Source organism: Monopterus albus, unplaced genomic scaffold, assembly GCF_001952655.1.
Source record: "Monopterus albus unplaced genomic scaffold, M_albus_1.0 scaffold14.1, whole genome shotgun sequence".
Taxonomy (NCBI): domain Eukaryota; kingdom Metazoa; phylum Chordata; class Actinopteri; order Synbranchiformes; family Synbranchidae; genus Monopterus; species Monopterus albus.
This window is the reverse complement of record NW_018127894.1, coordinates 2,216,645-2,236,600: the sequence shown is the minus strand read 5'-3', so window position 1 is coordinate 2,236,600 and position 19,956 is coordinate 2,216,645. Positions and strand designations below refer to the sequence as shown.

The 19,956-nt window shown below is 39.5% G+C and overlaps 3 protein-coding genes across 9 annotated transcripts in view; all 3 read right to left on the bottom strand.

Annotated features, from left to right (window-relative positions):
* Nucleotides 1-2,345, bottom strand: part of LOC109955438 (protein-lysine 6-oxidase-like) — a 4,532-nt gene extending 2,187 nt beyond the window's left edge. Inside the window, exons 1-5 of one of the 2 annotated variants that reach the window (XM_020591601.1) lie at nt 1,980-2,345; nt 1,386-1,877; nt 1,141-1,249; nt 589-726; nt 228-384 (exon numbers count right to left, since the gene is read on the bottom strand). In XM_020591601.1, the coding sequence (XP_020447257.1) occupies nt 228-384; nt 589-726; nt 1,141-1,249; nt 1,386-1,877; nt 1,980-2,247 (1,164 nt within the window). In that variant the 5' untranslated portion in view covers nt 2,248-2,345. Of the gene's footprint in view, nt 1-227; nt 385-588; nt 727-1,140; nt 1,250-1,385 lie in introns of both variants that reach the window. The other variant, XM_020591600.1, reaches the window with a different exon arrangement.
* Nucleotides 2,346-8,976: 6,631 nt separating this feature from the next.
* On the bottom strand, nt 8,977-11,399 carry LOC109955409 (nicotinamide riboside kinase 2-like). Its single transcript, XM_020591549.1, has 7 exons — nt 11,032-11,399; nt 10,860-10,950; nt 10,078-10,126; nt 9,688-9,865; nt 9,514-9,585; nt 9,318-9,424; nt 8,977-9,197 (listed from the first exon to the last, which is right to left on the bottom strand). Exons 1-7 carry the CDS (start codon nt 11,055-11,057, stop codon nt 8,977-8,979), a joined length of 744 nt encoding a protein of 247 aa, XP_020447205.1. The 5' UTR covers nt 11,058-11,399.
* A 1,705-nt stretch (nt 11,400-13,104) lies between these two features.
* LOC109955460 (caytaxin-like) overlaps nt 13,105-19,956 on the bottom strand; it is a 10,905-nt gene continuing 4,053 nt past the window's right edge. For all 6 annotated transcript variants that reach the window (XM_020591635.1, XM_020591637.1, XM_020591638.1 and 3 more), the window contains 11 exons: nt 19,737-19,795; nt 19,436-19,663; nt 18,694-18,852; nt 18,408-18,510; nt 17,944-18,075; nt 17,685-17,771; nt 17,280-17,378; nt 16,718-16,753; nt 16,571-16,618; nt 15,512-15,558; nt 13,105-14,222 (listed from right to left, as the gene is read on the bottom strand). In XM_020591635.1, the coding sequence (XP_020447291.1) occupies nt 15,519-15,558; nt 16,571-16,618; nt 16,718-16,753; nt 17,280-17,378; nt 17,685-17,771; nt 17,944-18,075; nt 18,408-18,510; nt 18,694-18,852; nt 19,436-19,663; nt 19,737-19,795 (991 nt within the window). In that variant the 3' untranslated portion in view covers nt 13,105-14,222; nt 15,512-15,518. The remainder of the gene's footprint in view (nt 14,223-15,511; nt 15,559-16,570; nt 16,619-16,717; nt 16,754-17,279; nt 17,379-17,684; nt 17,772-17,943; nt 18,076-18,407; nt 18,511-18,693; nt 18,853-19,435; nt 19,664-19,736; nt 19,796-19,956) is intronic.

The window sequence follows — 19,956 nt, the reverse complement described above, 5'->3', positions numbered from 1 at the left end:
GAGGACCAGAAACTACAAATGAGATGAAAACACAAGTATTTCATCATCCCTCTCGGTTATTTGAACCTTGTTTCTGATGCTGTTTGTGACTGTGCTTTTGTGTGAATGAAAATGTTTGTTTCCTCGGTTAAACACAAGTTTCTCATTCGAAACAGATCTTCAGCTCGGTGGCATAACTTAACTGGTCTGACCTTACTTGACTTTGCTCACCAATAACTGTATGTTACCTGGGTATGAGATGTACAAGCATAGCGCCGTCTGAATCCAGGGTCGCAGCTTGTGTCTTCAAGGCAGAAACTGGCCTTGTGTCCCTCGGCCACTTTACGTCCAGTGATGACATCCAGCAGGTCATAGCTACTGAAAGCGTCCATGCTGTGGTAGTGTCTGAAGGTGAAGAGTAGATTGAATAGAACAGAATATTCTTATGCCAAAGTCCATGAATGCTTTTAAGACCACAGCTTTATTGTCTTGAATACATTTTGAGGGTGTGATGCCTGTTATATAAGATCTGAGCTGAACCAGCTGCTAATAACAACAATTTGAATGATGTAAGATCTTGTTATTTTGTGTCAGCCTGTCTAAACTCACTGGTGGCAGCTGTGCCAGTCCCACTGATGTCTCGGCTTGACAGGGAGGAAGTCGGTGGTGCCTTGGTTCTTCACTTTCTGGGGGAACCGCAGGAGGACTCTGAAGTCAATGTCTCGCACGGCGGGTCCATCAGCTGACCTTGGATGGATCACAGGGGGAAATGAATATAAGCAGTGTTGGACAGTGCTACTGGCTGAGCTCCTGGGGCTAGTTTTCTTAAAAGTAACAGAGCGCAAAGGGTTTGCTTTTGGGAAGACCAACCCAGAACATTTATGTCTTGGCAGTTGGTGGCATGTTGGAGAATCACTGCACCATAATAAAAATCAAAGTATGAAGTAAATATCTCAAAATTGTACCTGAGTAAATGTATTTAGTTACTTTCCACTTCTGGTACTGAGATAATTTAACACCAAAACAACAAAACCATGTCCTCAGACTGGTACATTTAACTTTCAACAAGCAATAAAACAAAGGAAGTGTGTGTGTGTGTCTGTCTGCCTCTGTGTCTATGTGTTTCTGTGTGTGTACTGAAGAAATGGCACCACAGACTACCTGGCCAGACAGTTCTCTTCAGCTGCACACCGGAGTGCATACATCTGCATGCGCTGGATATAAGCACCTGCTTGGATGGCATATGGGTCTGGCACAAGGTCTGGCAGTCCTGCAAGAGGAGATTAAAGGGACAATTCAGTTGTTTTGTTTTTGTTTGTTTTTATAATTATGAGATCTTAATGGTGCCATTTTACCAATCTTAAGAAGGCAGAGCTCATTCCATATTATTAGGACTATTAACTCACCATTTTGGAAATATCTTGTTCCATAACCTGTGCCAGGCGGGCGGCGCGCTACTGACCTCGGTCTTGTGGGATACAAGTTGTAGAAGACGTGGTTTTTTAACGGGTTTCCAGGGTCGTCGTTAACCATGTCATCTCCATTCGTAGCTGCGTAATTTGAAACATCCTCCGTAAGAACGGGTGATGGAGCAAGGGAGCCAGAGTCTCTCTCCAAAATTCTGGGATTTCGAGATGTGGAGTAATCTGTCCGTGCTGGCTCTCTGGAGACAGCTCTTGCCTGTAACGTTTGGTATTGCGCACCGGGCCCCGGTTCTCCTTCTCTGGTGTGTAGTGCAGTAGTAGCCACGCTGACACCTCCTCTGCTGCCTGAGAGATCTGTCAGACTTCCCGGCGCAGAGGCGTTGATGCTGTTGGTGGGTTCAGGGTTAAAGCGTCGTGCGCCTGGAAAACCTGCAGCTCTAGCTCCATGTGAGTGCTGGGGCGGCGGTCTGGACCCTAACGCACGAGCGTTAACAGAAACAAACTGTCTACCATCGTGTTCAGGTGTAAAAGATCCTCGCTCTACACCTTGACCACTTCTAAAGTGTCTAGACTCACCTTGTCCGGTTCTTACATGCATCGCTTCGCTATGCACATGAGTCCTGGTGCCATCTCCCCTGCTGCTCAAATAAACCCTCGACTGGCTTCTTGACCGAGCTGCAGCCTGGTACTCTGACCCAGTACTCATTAGACTATAAACCTGCCCGTTGCTCTCCCACTGAATTCGGTGTCGCCAGGGGCCAGCCGTGCGCTGCTGTTGCTGCCCAAAGATGAAAGGAAATAGTCCTTGGAAGAAGTATAAAAATAAAAGTGACCATTTTGCCATGGCAGTAAAACAGAAAAAGTTAAATAGCTCTTGTAAGCCAATCAAACATTAATTTATGACACGAATTGCGCCCACAAATGCTTTGTGAGAAATGGATGAAAAGGAGGAGTGCGCACTCAGTTTTAGTTCTCACACAGAACAACATATCAGTTCTCAGGAGGACTGAGAGGAGGGCCGAAACGTTTTTTTTTTCGTTTCATTTAACGAATTCTGCCCGGAAAGTCAAACTTTCTATCAAGAACATTTAACCCATACCTTGCAGTGGTTTAGTTCTGTTACACGAGATTTCCACAAGGAGGTTTGCCGAGTAAACATTACGCACAGGTGTTAACTGAAGTCATCTAAATATAACCGTTCAAAGTGGTTACTTTCAAGGACCAGTCCACCCAGTAGAAAAAAAGTCACTTGTAAATCAAAGTTAGTTTTAAATTGTACTTTCTTATCAGATTTCCATTGACGCATAAACAATACGGAAGAACACTCTTAATGAGAGTTGTTGCTGTAAATACCTGCCATTAGAAAACCTGAATAATATAATTATTTAGCTTATTTCTACGTCATTCCAGAGCCTGGGATGATTAGTTGACAACAGGTAGGTTATGGAAAAGCTGCACCACGGCCTCATGCAGGACTAGACCTCCACCAAAAGGCGGCAGCCTGCACCTGTGTGTTACCATCGTGCAGCCACTGCTACTCACAAGGAGCCTTTATCACTTGGCATCACTCCAGAGAGGATTTAAAACTTCAGGTCCATAAAAATGCTATTACAGTATTAACTTATTTATTTTTTTGGCTGCACAAGACAAGAACAAATTAACTAAGGTTAAGTATTGTTTTAATATGTTTTAATAGGAAACTCAACAATATAATCAAACAACGATTTCCTTTCATTTTAAAAAGCATTTAAGAAGCAGTAAAACTGGACCTGCGACCTTCAGACCTTTTATGTATTTTTATGATTGTATTATTATATAATGTTGTTTTGTTTCTGTAATTCGTAACCTAGCCTTTTATTCTTATGTCTTTAAAAAAAGAATAATTTACCTTAATTGTTGGCTGGTACTTTCACTTCATTCCTGTTTTTTTCTGACTGGATCTTTTTTATTATAATATAATATACGTATTTTAAATTTAATAGTACATTTCTTCCAAGTTCCAGTAGCTGCCAATTAAATTTTTAAACTACACTGATCTTCTTCAGTTATTTAATTGGTTGATTTATTCGTGATATTCTTTCAGAGTGGCTGTTGGTGATTCACCTCCAGTGTTTTCATTCATTTTTCAGTCACTTTGCACATCAGCTTTCATCCAGCCACTGACCGACACACTCTCTCCCACCCCTTTAAAACAAAAGAAACACACACTCAAGAAACACACACTCCATCGTTAATTAAGACTTTATTAGCACCATAACGAGGTTTGTAAAGTCGCAGCTCGGCTTCAAAGTTTAACCAATCTGTTACGTGTTACGTGCCAAAAGCGTCGTCTACAGTCTTTACGTGACTCAATGAGCGTAGCCTACAACTTACAATAAAACAAACAAACAAACAAACAAACGTGACTCACATCCTGTGGTTATCAACACTAGTTTAGAGATGTGAACAGGTGACTTAACACTGTGATCTTCCTCACAAGCTCGTTCATTTTTGGAATTTCTTTTAGCTGATGTTCTTACTGAAAATATGCGTAAAACGGTGCCTATGAGAATGTTTTGGCATGAAATGGGCTGTGAGCAGCAGTGAAATGATTACTGTACAGTGTTGGAAGAAATCTGTCAGGGATGTATTGAACATTTTGATTTGAAATCACTTTAATGTTTTGATGTGTTTACCGTTTGAAACAAGAAAGAACAAGGCAGGTTTAGGCACCAGAAAAAGTAATCTATGACAATACTTTGGATTTGCACTGAAGAGGAGGTTGGACCATTCTTTGTGCATTATCAGATTTTTTTTTCATTGTATAAAATAAAGTAAGACTTTAAGGACTGATTTACCTGTGAAAATGAGTTTGAACTGAACAATACAACATAATTTATCCTGCAAACTTATTAATAGTTGCCAGATAAATATAGTGGAGCAAAAGGTAAAATATTTGCCTCTGAAATGTAGTGGCATAGAAGTATAAGGTAGTTAAAAAAAAGATATACTCAAGTAAAAGTGAGGCTAATTTGTTGGCATACACAGAAGCAGGTCAAATAATAATTTAAACAATACACTCAACATGTAAAAAAATAAAGAAAAAAGTATAATCAAGAACTAAATGAATAGAAAACTACTATAAATAAGTGAAGAACAAACACAGTACAGGTACTTCAAAACAATAAGTACAGTGCAGTACTTGACAAAAAAATATACTTAGTTACTTTCTACCACTGGATGAAGCAGGCATCACGAATGATTACTGAGCACAGAAAGTGATAATGTGCAGCCTGGTGCATATTTCTTAGTGGCTTGGGTTTAGATATAAACAGAAATTAATAATTAAAATCATTAATATGACTGTGATCTGGCTCATTAGTACGATAAGGTACACACACTGAGTTTGCTACAGAGTACTGAAGCAGAGCTCAGAACTTGTCACCTCTCCGATCGACTATCACGGTGTGTATTTTCTCTGCCAAATACGGCATAAGGATGGAGAGTCTGCGTGCGTTTCTATTCGTGGCTACAGAAACCCTCCCCCGGTCCACATTCCAGCCCTGCCCTGCTCTGCTCTCTGCTGCAGACCAGATTTATAAGAGCCACAGATCCTCTGCACAGGTTTGGCACAAGACTTCCCGAGCAGGACATATAACCCACAAAATTTAGCCAAGTAAGTATGAACGTTGAATTGAGTCTTTCTTGTGTGTCTGACCTGGAAGTAAACAAATCACAACAAATGTTGCCACAAAAACTAATCTTTACTGTAAAGTGCTTGGAAATAAAATAAAGTTTCTGGTTGTTTTCATGGTGCATCTACAGCAGCAGCAGCACCAGCAGCGGCAGCAGCAGCAGCAGCAGATCTGTCCCCGTGCAAAAGACTAATTCTTTTACGCTTTGAATATATCTTATCTCATGAATCTAGGTATCCAGGCTTTGCTTCTTGTGAGATTTAACGAAGATGATGGTCTTAAAATGGTTTTACCACAAGAAAACTTCCCCACAAGGAATATACCTGTTGTCTTCCCCTGAGGCCTCACACTGCCAATCTGAGGAGTAAAATGATAAATCCAGAGGGTTTACCACAGCTCATGGGGAGACAATACAGGTGAGACACTGAAAGACTGCTTGACAAAAAAAATGAAAATGACTGACCTCTGCTATGGGTAGATATCTAATTTATGGATATTTAGTTCCTCCTGAAAGCAAAAATTGTGAATTCCTGAATAAAACTACATTGATTTTGCAGTGTAACCTGAATTAAAATAGAAATGTCTGATAGGTCATGTGACAACTGCAGGAGCGCAGACCATCAGGTTTCTTGTGACTCATATTTTGCTAATCTTTGATTAACCTCTGCCAGAGTAATCACAGTCAGCTCTGCTCACATTTCAGCCTTGAGCAACACATATCTTCACGTGACAAATTTGTCTTGATAGCACTTAATATGTGATTTATTGAAATAGGCTGAAAAGGACTTCTAATCAGCTGACCCTTAACTCAAATTGCAACACACATACACAATGTCTAATGTCAGTAGCAACAGTCTGTAGCTGTGAACTACATTTTTATAAAGTGTGTATTAACACTTTAAATACTGCCAAAAGTAAAGTATTACAACAAAATGAATTCATTTGTTCACATATGTTTGTCTCAGTGGGGCAGCCATAAATAATCCTGTCACTCAGTGGCATCACCACAACTGTTCACATGCCTCAGGGGTCCTCACTCACTCCCACGAGGGAGCTATGTGCAACTTGTGACAGCCGCTCACCTCCTGTGTCCCTGCCTTTCTACCCAAATATGGATGCCCCAGCTATAACTGTGGGGGTTACCATGGCGGTGGGTGACGTTGGAGCACATACCATCACCTTACCCACCCGGCGGTGGCGTGTGGGGGTTGACCCCTGAGTCAGACCAGGCTGGAGCATCAAGTGGGTGTGTAGCAATCAGTAACCGTCTGCACACTCGTTAAATATATTCCCCTGCCACCAAAGCACTTAAATATAAACTGACAGACCTGCTACTCTCTTTCCAAGCCAAGTGTTGGCATGTAAAAACTCCCAGAAACGCATCACAAGACCCCGGCACACCCTATGAGGTCTGCCAGGTGCCGAGACTGAGCTGCTCAGTCTTTTCTCAGAGAGCTGTACAGTGTGAAGGGATTTAACAAGCAGAGATTCACAAAAAGCCAGTAAGATGGACGGTGTAGCCTTGATTCTGTAGACTCATATTTATAAATCCTTTGATATCTGAGTCATCACTGCTGGTCAGACACAAGTCATTTGATTTACCCTTCATAAGTGATCCTGTTAGTCAGCTGCAGGCAGCGCACATAACACTCCATAAACAGCAATTCATTGGGTTTTTAATATTAAAATAGTGAGTTGTTTTCCCTCATCTCATTCCCAGGAACAATTTATTACCTGGTGGAATTCAAAAACTATTTAATGAAAGGGAAGGGGGATACAATTTAAGGGGTCAGTTAAATTTAAAAATTCATGTTATACGTACAACCAAAAAAAGATTCTGTATTTCCATAAGTGGTGTAAAACTATGGAATAATTTAAATGTAGACATAAAAAATAGTAATAGAATTGATGAGTTTAAACATAAATATAAAGGTATGTGTCAATCAAGATATATGCAAGAACAGGTTTAATGATTAACCAGATGGAACATTGTGGGTGTGGTGTATGAATGTTAACACTTTGTAATAATTCTTTAGTATATTACTTGTGTGGTGTAGAAGATAATTATTTAAGGATGTAATTATGTAAGAATGTTAACACTGTTATAATTTTTTAGTATAATACTTGTGTGGTGTAGAAGAGAATTATTTACTGCTTGCAAACCAATGATGGTAAGATGATGTCATGGGGTAGGACTGGATAAGTCTGACTTCTTCCTACTCCATTCAAGCATGTACTAGGTATAAGCAAATTGATATTGGATTATGTGTAAAATTATGTGTGTTGTCATATCAACTGTTTTTACATGCTTGAAAGAATAAATCAAATCAAATCAAATCAAATCAAATCTCTGTGTAGGTAGCATTAGCTGAGTGCTGAGCAACGTGGGTGACTTTTGAAAGGACATTTGATCTTTTGGAGAGACAGTAATCAGTCAAAAGTACCAGGAAGTCTCTCGCCATGTCTTGTTTAAGCTCAGTGTTGTAAAGTAACTGCATCCATTCACAGTTTTCATATGCTGGTTCCAATTTATGCTACTTCTGTTACATTTCAAAGGGAAATATTGTATGTTTTACTTCACCACACTTATTTGATTGTTATTACAGATTCTTGTCTTTCCAAATTAAAATCTTATGTAAAAACATATAAACTTGTAAAATATAATACACTGATAAAGAACAAACCAGTAGTTTACAGCCCTTTTGGCTTGTGAGGCTTTACAAAAAACGCAGTGTGTAGTTTCCTTGACACATTTCAAATGTCTGTGAGTTGTTAGTTGTTCCACCAAAGAAAGAGAATTACCTTGTGACCACGTGTAGGGGCCTGAGCTCTACAGCGGGTTGAGAGTTAAGAGGAATCAAATGCTGCGTATGCAATGCTGCATCAGTATTAAATAATGTATTAATCATTCATATGTGAGTCATAAGGGTCATTTTTCTGCAGAAACAATTTGTTTTTTAATACTTTAAGTACATTTTGCTGATAACTGTGTACTTTTACTTTGAAGGCAGGGCTTTTGTTGCAATGGTACTTTTACACAAACAAAAAAGACTGAAATGTCTTCCACCACTATAACAGTAACAGAAAAGAAATACAAATCCACATAGCTATAGGAAAGCATAGTCAGTAGGAAGAAAAATAAATCTAATGTTAATGGGTGTGTTGAAAAAGATATTTCCCCAGTACTGTTTAAAGAAGTATCACATAATTACTTTCTATAAGTGCTTTTGTGGTGCACACTGTGCTCCTCATAACTTTGCAAACCTTCCTTTCACAACCTATTTATAACTGGCACACTTGGCTTCTTCAGAGTGTCTTGACTCAGTACAAAAAAGTTCCTGATTGTTTTACATTTCTATACAGTTAGAAATGCTCAAACATTATTTTCATAGTTGTTCATCAGTATAACAATTCAATTTAATCTCCTTTTTTTTTATCCTGTAACCTGTGATAGTTTATCTGCTGTCTTTGAGAGGAAACACTGATTACAGTTTGTCAGCTGGTTTTAATAACAATAATCTTGACAGGGACAGGGACACTCACTCGAGAGCAGCCGGTTGTTATCAGTCATTCTCGATGTTATAAATAAATGTTTGCGTCCTAAACCTGAGGTTTGTGATTGTGAACAGAGTCGTTATGAGAACAATATGGGTTTAATGTGAAGTGTGTTAGAAAGAAAAACAGGAAACAAAGTTGGATTCAGCTGTTTCTTTAAACCACAAAACACAAATCCAGTGGACATTTTACTTTGAATGAGTTTAGATCTGTCCCTCATGTTAAACATGGGACGGTCCAGAGCTTTCTTATCTTTTAGAAAAGGTTACACAGGATCGTACAAAACACAGTGCCTCTGCTGTCAGTTCTTAATAAGTCACAGGATTAACTATTTACAAAGCAGGCTAGAAGTTCAGAACTGGTGTTACACATTTGCTCAAAATGATATTTACAAGTCTATACACAAATCCGATGTTGTCCCCGTCCTGCTGTTGAGAGACAGAAAAAAGGGAGAGGTTAAAGTACTGAATGAAACAATAATGCTCTTTTGGCAGCAGGGTGTTCTGGATGCTTTCATACACTTTGTTGTAGATATCATCCCTTGGTGTTGTCCCGTCAAGGTATTCTGTCCAGAGAAGGACAAATCAGGAGTGTTTGTTTAGTAGGAGAGAGGGGATGTGGTTTAAGAGACACATGAAGGGTCACTGATATTTTGTTTCAGAGGTGAAAAGTTGCCTTACTATACCTATGCTGTTGCAGTTGTTCTCCATCTCTTTCCTGTGTTTCAAGTACATGGGCCAGACATGGCCGTCGAACAGGCCAGGGGGGTCAGGGACTGTGTATGTCCTTGTACTGCAGAAACATAATCAATCAAGTCACATTACTGTGTTTATACTGCAACACAAGTGGAAGCTGTCACAGTCACTCGGAGAGCTCGTTACCTTCTCCTTCTTTTGCACTCCTCATAAGGAATGGAAAGGTAGACACATTTGTCATAGATGTCAATAAGAGGCCTGCAGAGGAGAACCAGAGGTCATGTTAGTCAAGAGCTTTAGAGGTCAAGAGGTCAGTATGTTAAATTTTAGAGCCTGTGTAAAAGAAACCGAGTGACCCACTTGTAGTTGTAGATGAGGAACCCCTCCACGATGAGAATATGAACCCCCTTCTGCTCTGAGCCGGAGTCCTCAGCTTCAGGTGACAGGCTGACCCCATGTGAGCGGGCAAACTTGACTGGGTTTTCCTGCCAGCCTTTCACAGTGCTGACCATAGCCTCCATGTCCAGAGCTGTGATCACTGATACAGAACAAGGAGAGAGGAGAGAAAAGCAGCCTTTACCACACATGCAACCAACACTACCCCACCAATGTGCTTTCACATACATTAGTCACGGTTAGTGAATGTCTGCAGCATTCACAGAATAGGTGATTGGTTACCAAACTGAAGAAATGTGCAGGAAAGAAGAAGTACATTACTGCATGGTTTTCCTATGCGAAATCCATTCTTACCATCCCACTGTCTAAAGCCGTCCTCCCCGACTTCTATTTGATCGGGTTTCTGAAATAACAGTCATCAACAAACATTGCTGCAACCTAGTAACCAGTCGGAGCTGATCACACCTGGACAGGGCAAGTCAAGAACTCATCTCCACTAAAAGTAGCGTACAGGGACTTTTTGTTGTTGTTGCGGTTTAAATATTTTTCCCAGAGTTAGGAGGGTGGTAATATTCGTTGATGCCTCACTTTGAGGAAGGATGTAACTTATAAACCATTTTAATAACTATGTCAAATTGTGGTTTTGACTGTGCAGCCCTAGTTGACCCACCCGCTGTCTCTCTGCAGAGGTAGAAAGAGCTGATATGAGGTGATGTAAAAAAACTAGTTGAGTTGTCAGTCATTCTTTGGTGACCCTGAATGCAGCACGGCAAGGCTGGTTGTGTTAGAAATACAGTGTTCTGGCTTCTTTTAAGCAAAATGAGATTAATACTCAAAAAGTTGGCTGCAGAATTTTCCAAGTGATTGAACAAAGACTGACTTTAAGTGGGGACGCTCGGCCCTTTTTATTGGCTGTCCAGGAGACAATCAGCCAGAGGTATTACTAGGCTACTGCCATGACAGGACATCTGTAGGTCAGACTGAAAGGTTATTTCTGAGAATAAATATCCTCAAGGGCAAAATTTACCATAGCAAATTAAGCACAAGCTCAACATTATTATATTAAAAATAGTTAAGTCAACATAGTGGATTTAACTGTCAATGCACAAAAGAACAATTACTTTAATTTCACCTACCTTGTAAAAGTCATCCTGATGCACAACACAACAGTTTGGTAATGTGCGCACTAGTCGGTCTGTCAAAGTTGTCTTCCCACCGTTGGTCACTCTGGAATTTTATGCCACATAAATGAGCCTTTGCAAATTTTTATTAACAGACTGGTAGGTAAATCAGTTGAATGAAACTTACCCTCCAATGCCAATGATGAACTTCATTTCTGCTTATTCTGTGTTGGTCACCTTTGGAATTCAGTAAATAAAAGAAGAGAACCCAGCCAAAGCAAACAGTCTATCAACGGCTACTTCTATAACCTTGTCCTCCTCCGCCACAGATGTTCCCTCTTTTACTACTTCATTGATAGACAATCTCCTTGCCAGGCATATAAAGGATTTAGCTACAGCGTCACAGCCACTCAAGCCAATCAATCCCCTTTTCAGCCAGCCAATGAACTGCCAATTTACAGCGGGCAGCACCAATGAGAGGGGGCCAACTCAGAAGCCTACATTTACATTAAAGTACATCACAAAAATTCCACCTGTTGTCAGGAGTCAGTGAACGCCTGCCAACCAAATGCACAACAAATCCCACAGCCAACAAAACATAATAGAGAAAAGGTGTTTTAAATCCTCTTACTGGACCATCTCTATCACAGCATACACACAAAAAAACAAAAATCATTGCTTGGCTTTTTAGAGGGAAATTTGTCCATGCTTAAACTGCTCTGGCTGGGTGAAAACCAGACATGCTATATTTAGTTGGCTGGTGTGTGTCAGGCTGCTGCGTCACACATATCTCTCATGCAGCCAGCAGGAGTAAATGGCAGCCATCCATGTGACCACAGTGTCTTGAACCATGACTATAGGGCTCATAAAACCGGTCGATTTCTTTGAACACAGTGCTTTTCAACCCGGGTGTTGTCTAACCTTGTGCTATTTTGTTTGTACGATATTTCGAGAAATTCCTATCTCTGTATAGTGTAGGTGTGAAGGAGTGAAGGAAGTGAACTTTGAGTCCAAGCTAATCGAGCATGTTGCGCCAGGGCTTTGTGTTTCATCAAAATGGTGATCTCAGTGCAAAATGAATGTGTGCTGACACCATATGATGATAGTACTTGTTCAACTCTTATATCAAAGTACTGGATGTGATGTAGTACAGTAGTCAGCTGTTGCATTCTGGAAAATAACAGAACACAGGGCACCAAACCATGTGGCTCAACATGTTGTGACCATATATTTTCTCCTGTCAGATGTTAAAAAACATTTATTTTTGACCAATATTGTGGTGAATTATTTTATTATTATTTTTTGTCACAGGTAGAATTTGTCAGTAATATTCTTTACTCAACTGATTAAAACTTTTCAAAAGTATGACTGGAGGCTAACCCACAAACTATCTACATTTCCAGGCTTAAAGACAAAGTGTGAAATATACCTGCAGAGACAACAATAAGAAAATTGGCACCACACTTGTGTTTGTTAGATGTATAGATCTTGAGTGAGGAGGCGATTAGCTAAGCTTAGGACCAGAAGTTGGCTGGTGCACTCTACACCAAAACTAATCAACATAATCTAAAGCAGTTATTGAATCTTTAAACAAACAGAAATGTAACTATTTCTGGATGATATGAGAATAGGAAGCCACTGACTGTAAAATTCATCAAGAAATACTTACTACACATAATTTTCTTGTACACAGACAGTATTTAACATTTCAATAATATTTTCTTGTTTAAATTTGTTATAACCTCATGTTCAACAGACAGACCTGTTTCAATTTCTGTGTTTTTGCTGAAATGCTGACATTTATCACAGGCTGAGTCATGTAAGAAGCAATTTGATTTAATACTTAAAGCTACAGTATGTAACTTGAGGTAGCTCCAAATCACTCCACTCTCCTCCGCCCAGCGCTCCCTCTCCCTGCTCCACTGTGTTCTACTATGTACAGTACTATCTACTGATCTGCTAAGCTCCACCACACTCTTGAGAATGAACACCTCTTGACCCAGCGGTAATAACTGAAAATCTCTGATTGCTAAGAAACGTGAATCTCACTGAAAGCCTTTCAGAAGCTAATATCTCTGCACTGCTGCCAGTGCTGCTCATTGAGTCTGGGTCACAGGAGGCTGCGACAGCACCTCTCCACATTAAGACACGTTTTGGAGCATATTTCAACAAAAATATTTTAAAAAGTCACACACTGTAGATTTAACTAAGTTCTCTTTTTGATGGATAAATCAGTAAATGATTGGACATATTGATTTTGCATAATCATCTTAAAATTTAATGGTACAAATGTCAAGGAACATACAGAAGTCAACAGTCTCTTTGGGGTTAACAGATTGCAGTGATGTTACAGGTTATTATAAGTTACTGCACATATCGTCCTAATACCTGGTGGTGCAGGGAACACAATAACCTCGCATATAAAAATAAAGAGGGATCACTTCAAGAGTAATAAGTCAAAATAGCCACTATGAGGAGCAGCGCTTGATGTTCTTTGCGAGATGATGAACATCAAGTGACTTGGCCAGCACACTTATAAATAAAAATTATGCCCCTTAATAAGTCATGAGAAACTGTCAAAAATACTCTGAACCGAACTGGAATTAGAGGCAAAAAAAGAAAGAAAAGCAGAGATATACATGGGTCACACTGTGTTTGTCTCAGACAGGTTGAATTGACAAGGTGACAAATCAAAAACTTTTTGTTCACTCATGTATTTTTATACAAACATAAAATGGCACATTTTCATAATACTTTAGCAATAAATTCTTTCTTTAAATGTATTTAATTTGTAACAATGTATGCTTTCTGTCTTGTAAAAGTACCTTTTAAAAACATGATGATGAATGGCTTCAAAACGGACAAAGACGAGTAACTGAGAGCGGGAGGATATAAACAAGAATGCCACCTGCATAGCAAAAGCTGCAACACACTCTCATCAGTAATATCTATTGTAAATCTACAAAGAACAATATCATTGCACATTGTTTTTCAGTAAACAGCCATGGAAGCAAATTATAACTCAATATCTGTGCAAACACCTTTATCAAAATATATATATACACAAGTATGTACACAATGTTCCCAGCTCTGCCAGAAGATGCTTGAGAGTTCATCCAAGTCCATAAATTTTAGTTTATATAGTTTGAGTCATGCTGTAGATAAGGCTCAACTTGACATGCAGGGCGCCGATACTTTCTGATTTAGCTGTATCTTGTTGGTGTAAATGACCTTTTAGTTAGAAGCAGGCAAGTTTCTGAGATATGATTGTCTTGCACCTAATGGATCTGCAGGGATTTAATCATGTGCAACAAGCGTATGATGAAGGCTCTCGATGCAATGAATGATTGTTCCCCACTGGTTCTTCAGTTAAAAGCTCTGTAATGCAAATGCAGAAAGTTTAATTGTTTGTCACCTTTATCCTGACAGTCTGAAATATACCAATTGTCATTTGCACATCTCCACAAATATAAAATTTGTTATATATTGCTTAAATTTGGCAGAGTGTCAGCAGGCATGCACTAGATCTAAACTAAATCCAGCTTGACACATATCAGGTTTGCCTATTTATTTTTCTCCTGCTTCCTCCGATGGTATTTGCTTAGGAGATTGCACTCATGTTCATTGCTGGGATGTCAGCCAGTTGTCCTGCTGATAGCTCCTTGGGGTGGAGGTAGGGTGTCTAAAAATAAGCCACCCTGCTCACCCTAACCCACCATGACCTGCTGTGGTGGGTATTTCCCACAGTTTCAAGACAGGCTGTGCGGTGCAGATCAATTTGCCAGACCTCAGGCCTTACAGCTCATTAAAAATAGAATCGATCAGTTCCGAACAGGCGGGCTTAAAGAGATGAGCAGCTGTGTTTTATGTAACGTGGTGCAACAGAGGGAATGTAGCACTGGAGGATCACCTAACAAGTTTTGGACTCGCGGTTTGAATTCAAAGAACTGAAACATTCCTTGGCAAATGTGAAAATGAGCTGGACATGATGACTGACAGTCATCACAGCAGTCTCCCAGTACTTGCTCAAGGGGGGATTTGTTGGGGTTTTTCTCTATTACAATAATAATAATAATATTAGTAAGGTCTAGACCTTACTTTGTAAAGTGTCCTGAGATGACTTTTGTTGTGACTCGGCTTTATACAAATAAAAATGGAATGGAATTGAATTGAATTATATTTTGTATTTCAGCCTTTGGTCCAGTGCTCTCAGTCTCAGAGACCAGAAGGAAACACATGGCCATTTGTTTAATTACTTTTTATTTCCATTCAAGGACACGAGTCCTGTGTAATGTGTATCATCAGGTCAAACTGTATAATTGATTGTAATTGAAGAAAGAGTTGTGCACTTTCTTCTAAGGCTGAACTTTCAGATGGGTTCAACTCTACAGCTTTGGATTTCATTTAATTTTTATTGTCCATACACTTCTTTACACTTCTTGGTGCCCCAGACACCAGACCTTTTGGACCTTTGTTCAGTGTCACCACACTAAGGCAAGCGATTGTCTAGCTTCCCTGTGATTTACTGTCCCATTTGCTCACTTAAGCATGTGTGTGCAGAAGAGAACCATTCCCCGTATGTGCAAGATTAGTTGCAGTGGGGTGATATTAAAAACCAGCCTGGATAAAGTTAATGGAGAGGTACTTAAGTCAATGAGAACACTTACCTTAATGTCAGATGTCATGGCCAACCTCTGCTATCATGGACTTTGGCCTGGAAGTGACAGATTAGAGTTAAGCCATAAGTACATCTAAATATTTTGCTTGGTCATCTAACCTATATTAGGTTGCGCTCTCTGTTGCCAAAACGAAGACACAGAAGCTCTTCTGGTAGCACACGGTGGCCCAACATTTGCCACCCGTCTACACATCCGTGTGGTTGTTCACACTCAGTTTCAATAGAAGTAAAATGCACAAATAAGTTTTTATATTGAGTTTGAAATAAACAAGGTGAAAGTGCATATAGTCATTATGTTGCCCACAGCTTCCATTACAACTTACATCTGCCCCAACTGTAGCCACTTTTAAAACTAAAGTAAAGACTGTTTTTTTTGTGTTGCTTTTAATGACTGTTTCTTAATTCCATCAAATATTGCAAAATACTTTTATTTTTCCTCCATTACCCAATAACTAACTGACTTCATTGTGCCGCTAACAGGTAGCTGACTGTATAAACACTGAGGTTTCAAATTTTCTGAAAGAAACTGTGTCCGCCTCTGGTGTAAACTGCTCAGGGGTTAGTCTTGGGAAGACTGAAGCAAAAGGATGCAAAAAATAGCAGTCTACCACAGCTCTACTAAAAGTACTAGGTATCTACTCATGCATATTGCTACTTGTACTGTCATGCATTTGTTGCTTTTAGGTAACATCTAACATTTTATATGATGTTTTAACTATATACTGTATTTTATGCATTGTACTGTTTAATTTTTCTGTGTGCATTTTGCATGCGTTTTAATGTTTTATCCATTTGAATTGCATATGACGATGCGCTATATAAATAAATTTGCCTTGCCTTAATTGACAACATGAAATAACTGAAATACCTACAGTTGCACTGTCTGTATACTGTATAAGTAAAATGGCTTCGATTTCTAGCGGCCACCACCAGTTTTAAATAAAGGAAAGATTTCTGAACATTTTCTATGTCAGCTGTTGTAGACCAACATTATATATATAAAATCACTAAATGGCACCGGACTGAGTCTGTTGCAAAATGAGGTCACCTTTCTTTAGGCAATGTTGAGCTGGTCTGCTGCTGGTCTTGCTCATGTCTGTTAGTAAGACAAAAAAATATGAATAATTCTGCTTATGGGCAGGATAAAGAGCATTAAAACTCTTAACATGAAATAACATGAAAAGCTATTGTTCACCTTTCCCTTTGCGTTCTTATTTTCTCTTCATTGTACCTTTAAAAAAAGAACAGAAATCCATGACTGATGTTCATCACCAGTATTAGGACAAGTGGTAAAATAGCTTTTTAGAAACTCTTGGTCTACTGTGTTCTGTATTGTTCTTGGACTTGGCTCTCATGGTTTTTAGTATCATGTAAACATGATTTGACATGCACATTACACTGGACTTGGCTCTCATGGTTTTTAGTATCTGATTACAGATACCTGCTGTTTCCCACAAAAAAATAAAGGCACCTACAGAGTGACTATTCCAACCACCTGGGTGCTGAACCCTCTCCATCATCTACTGGTTCATCTCTCCAAATATTTTAAAGCCCTGTGATAACAATACATTTCTAGCAACTTATATGTTTGCTAACAAATTATTCATAAACACTGTTTAGCTTAGATGATGTTTGATCACTGTACTGCAATATTTTTTCATGGTTTATTATCGTAAACATGTAATGCATAATATACTGTAATACGATAGAGCTGTATGGTGTCTTGACGGTGACCCCTGGTGGCCCAGAGTACTTACTGCAGCACACACTCAGGGATCTGCACATGCTCCATGGGGATGATCTGGCTGAGCTCCTCCAGAGTGTGAACATAACGGATCTTATCCATGAACTTCACACTACAAGAATAAATTAATTAATAAAACTAAAAAACCCCACATCAAATAAAACAACACGCATTTCATGTCACAAATTACACTGTCTGAAAGCATCTGTATCAGTGTCATCAAGACATGGGGGTTGAACACAGCTGTGATAATGTAACAGTCATACTTCTATGTTTTGTGAATGTATGCCAAACCATAGCACTATGGCATGACATTGTAATTTATCTTCTGTCTTCTTTCTGCTTCTTAGATATGTGAAGACAAGGGCTCTCACACCCACTGGTTTCTTTCACTGATTGATCACAAACATATCCTCACCTGATGAAAGGTCTTGAGATGGTGAGGACTGTCCGGATGAACCATGTTGGGTGAGCAATGATGAGACACTTTAGATTCTTCCTCAGTCTGTCGGAAACATTCAGACATACTGTATCTTCACTACATCTTTCTATCAGTAATACTTTCATCACAAATTCCCTTTTATCAACACAGTCTTCATTCTTAGTGCTGACAACATCATTATCATCATTCTTGACTATATTCTATGTCCAAACTGTTTGAACATTTTCTGCCTTACTTCCTGGCAATCATCTGGTAGCATCTCTTCAGCCAGCTGATGCCGGGCATCCTCCTGCGAGGAGTTGCTCCATTGAGGTAAACAATCATGTAATCTTCTGCCACCAGCAGCTCCAGGCTGCTCACAACGTACCTGAAGACAGAATAAATGGGCTCAGATTAGACTCAGGCTGTGCAGAAACATATAAGTTTAAAAACATTATATCAAATACCAAATATGTTCAAATTGTGATTAAGAGTGGATTCAATTCAGATATGAAAATCTTGAATCTTGCAGCCAAAATGAATGTTACACTGATCTATCTTTTATTTCTAGTATTTAATGTCAGTAATTTTATCAAACTTGACTTGACATGTACATTCCATTGAAACATTTTCCCCAGTCACATGATTTGATAGTGAAAAGGTCCATAATGAGGTTTGCTTCTGTAAAAGAGACTCTAGAGAAATAAGAATGGATCTTACAGGAAGAGGTTCTCCATAATGTATGTGTAGTCATCACAGCTGCTGTCAGGAAGGTAACAGGCCGCAAACACAATGATGGCGTTCAAACCCTCTCCGTAATAACCTGACAGAGGAGACACACACTTAGTGCAGTGGTATTGGCATTGACAGCAATATGATATTGACATTTCTCTAAAAATTTGCGTTAACTGCATTAAGTGGGTGACTCAGTCTTTGGAGTTGCCTTACTGAAACACAGGGCCTCTTACCAGTATTAAATCCAAGAAGCACACTGTGTCTAACTAACCTCCATGTGTGACCACCTTCAGGTATGGTCTGATGACTTGCATGTCAATCCGTTGCTCCTGGTCGCCGATGATCACTGTGCGCCACAGACGACCAGATGAGTCTCTCTCTTCTTCGCTTTCACCTGGGAGACGCTTAGCAGTGGCCACAGGAGTGTCATCTGGAAGTGAGGTGACACAGTATAAATTGTTGGTCAGATTGTTTAACTTTCCTCTGGAACTACCGTAACATTTATGGAATTATAAGCATGAGGTAGATTAAAACACTTTTTGTGGTATGTTCTGTTGACTGTTAAAGGTAAGTAGTTGGTTAGTCTGGTAGTTTTTGAGATGATGGTCTAGTTGATGGTATAGTTTTGTCAATGGTATACTGTAGTTGTACTAAAAGATGGAAAACAAGGCAGTATTGGAAACGTGCCCTTAAAAATGAAAAACAACAACATACCCTAGAGAGAACATTTTGATTTGGGGATTTAAGAAAAGCAGCCTTGCTTTTATGGCTTGATTGCAATGGATTTGTCAAGGCAGTCAGTGTTTGCTTTCATCTTTCATTTCTGTTGAACTTGGCAGGAATATGTGGCAGGACAGCCAAACAGAGATAATGTATGGGACTTGATGTGGGGCTTGAAACAATGACACTGCAGGTAATATGAATTACTTCATAAAAAATAAACATGCACACATTCCTCAGTACTAAACATCTAAATATCTTAAAATTTCAATATGATTTAACTTCTGTCGGACCTTCCCACTCCAGCTCATTGCCATTGTTGATCAACTCCAGCGAGTCGGTCTCATCAGGGGTCTCGATGTCATCTATGTTGATGTCCAGGTCATCGGGCGTTTCTAAGAAGTCGTCAGAAAGCACCGACCCCTCGCTCTGATCCAGGGACAGGTTCATGTCGGGGGCGACCAGGGTGCGACGTTTCCGCTGGCCCGCTGACTCTCCCACATTCAGAGTGGTGGGGGGATCTGCACAGGCAGCTCAGAAACTTTAGATACAGTGTAAATATCATATACGGTGCTGTGTATTTATTCTACTTACTGGTTCTATTGTCAGTGAGGCCACATGAAGACTCAACATCTCCATCCTCTGGTAGTGGCCTGCAGAGAAACACACAGAGAGACACACACTTTCTCTTTGGCTTTTTCTTTACCTGCTACCAAGTTAATGGCTGTAAAATTGCCAGTAAAAAAAAAAAAAGTTAACATTTAAATATGTGCTTTGACAAAAATGCTAAAAAAAATAAAAAAATAAAATAAAT